Below are 6000 nucleotides of genomic sequence, written 5' to 3' on the forward strand. Positions count from 1 at the left end.
GGTTGCGCTCGCCTTCTCAAACCAAGATGGCCGCAGTTGAATTCGATCGAAGCGTAAGGGTCTCGAAAATCCCACGGAAAAATAGGGGACTATGAACAGTCTACGTCATGACAGAGCTCATTTACATTCGCTTCCATTACACGATTGCATTCAAACTATTTCTCAACGGATTTCGATGTCCTCTTTCTTCTTAGAACCCCGGTGAGTTAGAGTATGCTGAACTGGACGACTTGAGGCCCAATGTCCGTGCTGCCCCTCCACCGTCGGGTGCTAATGCTAGACCACTGGTCCGAGCACCAGCATACGAAGGAACAGAATACGCTGATATTACTCAGTTTGGCGCCCCGCAGCCTGAACCTACTTATGGCAATGTGCCTAAGAAAGATGTGGTCTACTCCAACGTCGAGAGTATGTGAACATATATTTCTTTTTTTTTTTTTTTTTGCTAACTTTGTAATTGCGTGCAGTCAAATCAGTACAAAACTGCGCTCTTTTATCCCGAGATTATTTCCAGTTAAAGTGCAGATCTCGTTTCTAGTAAACTTTTTTCTTTTAATTTCAAGTGCTGATTTAGTCTTGCTTTTTGGAGCTTAAATAGTAACTTGCGCTTGGTAAGAAGTTTTAATAATATGTTTAATTTAATTTTTTTGTTTGTTTGTTTTGCTTCCGTTAGTCTTATTTTTAAAATAGTAATGAATGCTTTACAAGTATAATTTAAATGGAATAATATTTTATTAAATATTCGTTAGCTTCCGTTAGTCTTATTTTTAAAATAGTAATGAATGCTTTACAAGTATAATTTAAATGGAATAATATTTTTTTAAATATATTTTTTTGTTAGCTTGATTATTGAACTTTTTGTTCTATGTTTTTGCTCTATGTGATTTTAATGTTAAATATAGAGAAATACTATTTTTTTTTTTTTTTATTAATTTTATATTGCAAACTAATCTTCAATTGAGTATGGAATAGAATGCGTATGCATCATAAAATGAATTGCGTAGTCGGCAATTTATAACATATATCGTTCCGAAAGTAGGAGAACCGACTAACAGGCTGTGGTAGATTTTGTTCACTATTAAACCAGACCATTAGAGTGCGAACTTTGTTTCACGTACTGTGTGGACGACTTCCATTGTAACTTTATTTTTATAATTAGCTTTCCCGCCGTTGCATTTTTAACGCTTTAAACTATTTTTAATTTTTTTCTTGTGCACCTTAACTTCAGCAATGTGTCCCAAGTCATAGAGCCTCTGTGGTTCCAAGCCAATTATCTTACTGTGCAGTTGAGGTGCAGCTAATTCCGAAGAAGATTTGGGTTGGTTTCGTTGCATTTTATGATATTGAGGCCTGCTAATATTATCGTTTCATGCTTTAGACACAAAAACGCACTGCGAAAGGATTTATTTCCCATTACGTTCAACAATGCGATATTTCCAATTTCATTTTCAGAGGTGAAAGGATTGCATTGTAAAGTTCAATTGCAATATATCCTTTACAGTTTATAATTCCACTTCGTCGCAAAATGAATTGCGTGTTGAAATACCTCCGTATAGAATTTAGTTATTGAGAGAAGTCCTGTTTCAATTCATTCCCATCGTACTTCGTGCTCTTATCTTGGAAAATCGTCTTGTGTTCGTTCGTTTGCTCATAACCTTACCGTTAAACCATATACGTAATGGGATGTGTTCTTATGGCTATGGTTTAATACTTTTGAGTCGAGATTTCATTCTCAACTGAAATTAGGCTTCATTCCTGTTGGCTTGTATTTTACAATTGAACCCTATTTTTATTAAGTACCACCTCATAGTGCGTCTTCGTGTTCAGAGTAAAGAAACAACGATAATTTGCCGTGACCAACCGACCAACTAATTGCTTATGTCGAAAATTTAACATATTAACGGCTAACAATTGTTGACGATATTGCGTCAATTTTTTTGTAGCAGATTAATTTGGAAATTACTTCGAATTTTCATTATCCCATTTTTTGAAGTTTTTTGTTGTTGTTGTTGTTGTTGTTGTTTTTCGTTTTTGTCTGTTTCGTAGTTTTTGTTTTTATTTTTTAGTTTTGTTTTGTTTTGTTTTCTTGTTGTTGTTTATTTCTGTTTTTGTTTTGTTTTGTCGTGGTGTGTCAGTGTTAAAGGGGCCGTTTACAAGAAGGTAGAGTAACTGTGTAGTGAAGGTTACCATAGCAAGAGGTACTACCCTAGCTAGCGCTTCCGTGTTCCTTTCTCTGGTTGTCGAGTTTGCAAAGCAGCTAGGGTTACTCGACCTAACGTGTCGCCTTACATGTACCTCGTCCACTCAGTAACACTTTTCACTGGTTTGCAAACTTAAAATATGAACTTGAAGCCAGCAAAACCAGGCAAGGCTCAACGTGAAATCGAATTTACTTCCCCTGAGTGGCGGCGCGTATTTTGTCAGTAAAGTTTGGAACAACTATCTTTCTGTTGCATGGGAACTCTATTAGCAAGGGTTACCCTACCTCCTTTAAACAGAGTACTAGGGTTACCCAATTTCCATGCGGTAAAAAGACCCTACTGTTTAACATGAAAGGTACCAATGAAAAGAATTTTAAGAAATGCAACACCAAACTTTGAGCTCATTAATACGCGAAAACGTTTTAAGACTTTGTAAGGCCTTACTAAAAGCTGGGTACGATCAGGCTTGCTCAACGATGTGTCAAAGGAAAGGCTTAAACGTTTTCGAAAACTGACTTAAAGCTAGGTCACGTGACAACGATACAGCTCGTAACCACGAGTGCATCCACATAAAAAAAAATTAAATTCGTAAATTGTTTCGAAAATCTGTAGTTTCGCCAGTAGTGCAAGTTTTCTGAAACTTAGATAAAGAGAAGTATAATCATTTTGTACAAGTAGAAGGCATAGCTCTTTGAAGTAATAACGAATACAGAATCAAGTTTGTAGTTCTATATTTCGCTAAAATCTACTGGCCATGATTTTACATTAATTTAAGAGTTAGGTATATTTTCGATAGTATAATTGTATGAGCTAGTGGTTTTAAAACAAACCTTAGCATTGTCTAATTTTTCAAGAGTTACCATTTATGACATAGATATATAATATAGTTATTTTGAACAGATAAGAATAGCAACGTATGCATGATTTCTTATTTTTGATCTCTCTAGTTTTTCAAAATTAAAGTTTTGTGAGCTCGCAAAGCATTGCTATATTTTTTTTACGAGATTTGTTAAGATATTCTTCTACTTTTTGTAAATGATAATTTAGTCAAAGATAAATCGCGAATTTTTGTAATTATTTAGGTAACTAGTTTGTAAGTAAAATGTTAATAGCCTAGTATCTTAATCTAGTTTTGATAATTTTAATATATCTGTACTGTTTCAGTACTGTAGGTAGGTTGCACGTTAGTGCAATTTTACGCCATGAAGTTCAACTGAATTTCATAGTTTTAAATGCTGTTCCTCTTGGAAGTGCACCTAGGTGGTAGCAAATCTCAAATGAACACCAACAACAGAGAATGTCTGAGATACAGGACGATTGAATGAATACCTAGTATACAGCCACGGGCGATAAATTGTCCAATTTTAAGGACATCTTTTTTCACCTTGAAAAGGTAAACATTATGAATTTGAGACGAGCGCCCAGGTGATCACTCGAGGAAAATGGCATAAAAAGAGCTTGCAAATAATGTATTTTAGGATAAATCACAAAGTAATTTTAGAGCTTTCTAAATAAATAAAGTGTTTTTAACGTATTTGGTTGGTGATGATTATTGACTCGGTGTGTGTTTGTACGGTAAATTTCCCGGATGTTTGGCGTAATGGCATGCATCTTAGATTCTAATGCGAGTACGAGCGCGCGCGAGCGCATTGTCATTTTGGCGGGAAAACGAGAAAGCCGTCGTCATTTTACCACGAGATTTTGTTAGAAAGGTGTAGTAGCGAAAACAAGTCCTCGAAACGTAGGTGATGTCGTCTTTTTGGAATCAGTAAAGGGCTTAGCTATCGCACAACGAGTAAAATTAACATTTATCGCAAGCGTACAAAACTTCCTCGTTTAATGAATGAAAGTAGTTTCAGCCAGAAAAAGACCTCGATGAATCTGGTATTTGGCTCTTGCATTGATTTCATTGCTTACCGTAGACAGTAGGCTGATTTAGCAACAGAACGGGGACGTCATTTGAGGACGCGAGAGCGCGCGGAATAGTCTGAACGCAAGTCTATTTCGACTATCTCATGGGTATTCTTGATGCGCGCGCTGTTTTTAACTGACGTTCCCGTTCTGTTGCTAAATCAACCTAGTGATGTCGCAGAACCTATAATTGAGACCTTTACACTTCAAGCGCTATAGAGAGAGATCTCTCACAGGAAGCTTTCCCATATAAACCTGTATGCAAAACCTTCTAATAAACTTAATACGTCACAGTTAAGTTTTTAGTTTAAACTAGATCGATCGGCCTCTGGGTAAAGCAGATGTGAAACTACCCAAGTTGACGTAAGTGAACCTTTTTTCTTTTTTTGTCAAGTTGCAATCCATTTTTATCCTAGCCATGCGACGTATACAATGACACATTTATAGTTTCAGAAACCAATTAGAGAATGAGAAGTGTTATGTTTGGGTTTCGATCGTTTGATTATATCGTGCCTTTTAACATTAATTATTGCTATTTTAATACACTTGCTCCGGGGGTTCATTTTCTTTCACGCTTTTAAAAGGCCATACTTCAGCTGTCAATGTGAATTATCTCACAAGAATCTCTAAAGAATTTTCTGGGATTTTAACTTGACTTTCTCGCCCACCGTATTCCTTAATAAAATGGTACAATGAGAACGGCCATACTGACATTGAGGTGACGTTACACGAGACAACGTTAACTTTGAACGACATCTTTTAACGCAACATAGCGTGCGGACAACTTTTAACGCAATATTCTGTTCCAGCAACGCGTTGCGTGGTTTTGAAGACAGGTCAAAACCTTGCAATGTGTTGCCGCTTTACAATTGCTTCGTTAAACGTTGTCCGCGTTACACGATAACAACTTTTAAGACAACAATGTTGCGTTAAAAATCGTACCTTTTAACATCACCTTTGGCATTAAGGGACGGACCATTAGAAAAGTGATGGGGGGGGGTGGGGAAAATACAAAAAAAAAATTCGTGCAAGCCAAAATGCCCGAAAAAAAAATTCTTGCAAGCCGAGACGGAAGAAAAAAAAATTCTTGCAGAAGGAGATTAAGGAATTATTATAGAAAATACCTTTTAGTGTTTTAATGACAGAAAATTTCTTCCAGAATGCCCCAAAATGGCCTTTTTAATGTTTTGAAAATCTAAATTTTTTTGTGGAAGTTTGTTTTGTATGAACAACAAACCAACCCCACATTTTGTGTCGTGGCTGGAATTTACCCTTACTACAACTCAGTATTTTGTTTTGTGTTTGTAACTGGTAGTAAACCCAATAATCACGAGCAATAGGTCAATTAGTTTTGAAGAAAAACGATTTTGTCAGTAAAACGCTTCCAGCATATCTGCTTATCCATAAAGCGCTTTGTAGTTTTATTCGTTGGGCCACAGAGTGCTTTATGGTTACAAAATTTAAAAAACTGAGTCATTTTCAAGAAGTCCTGTTAAACGCTTGTAGGAGCATCTAGATTGAAGGGCAAGTGTTCACTTTATTCACCACAAAATGCTTTGTGGCTCATTGTCAATACCACAAAGTGCCCTGTAGGCAAATTAAAACCGCACAAAGTGCTTTGTGATCTGGTGATCGAAAGTACCTTGTATCTTGTGAATGACTTGCTGTTTACTGAAGGATTAAGGCGGTCAATAATCGACATAGTTTTAAAATAATTTATGTTTAAAGCTTTTACTGCAAAAATCAGGATGTAGGACAAATTTGCTTTGAATATAGTACGGTGAACCCTTTCTATTAAAGACGCACATCGTCGGGACCGACTCCAACTGTCTGGCGTCTCCCACTGTGTGTCCGTTGTTTTGATAAAAGCCTTTTCAGTTTTGCTTTT

The 6000-nt window shown here is 36.3% G+C and overlaps 1 protein-coding gene across 1 annotated transcript in view; it reads left to right on the plus strand.

Moving 5' to 3' along the window:
* Nucleotides 1-3735, plus strand: part of LOC146469730 (neural cell adhesion molecule 2-like) — a 32542-nt gene extending 28807 nt beyond the window's left edge. The window contains exons 13-14 of the mRNA XM_085122882.1: nt 195-408; nt 1229-3735. Coding sequence (XP_084979008.1) covers nt 195-408; nt 1229-1248 — 234 coding nt within the window. The 3' untranslated portion in view covers nt 1249-3735. The remainder of the gene's footprint in view (nt 1-194; nt 409-1228) is intronic.
* The last annotated feature ends 2265 nt before the right edge of the window (nt 3736-6000 follow it).

Source organism: Pavona decussata, unplaced genomic scaffold (genome assembly GCF_977016875.1).
Source record: "Pavona decussata unplaced genomic scaffold, jaPavDecu1.1 SCAFFOLD_119, whole genome shotgun sequence".
Taxonomy (NCBI): domain Eukaryota; kingdom Metazoa; phylum Cnidaria; class Anthozoa; order Scleractinia; family Agariciidae; genus Pavona; species Pavona decussata.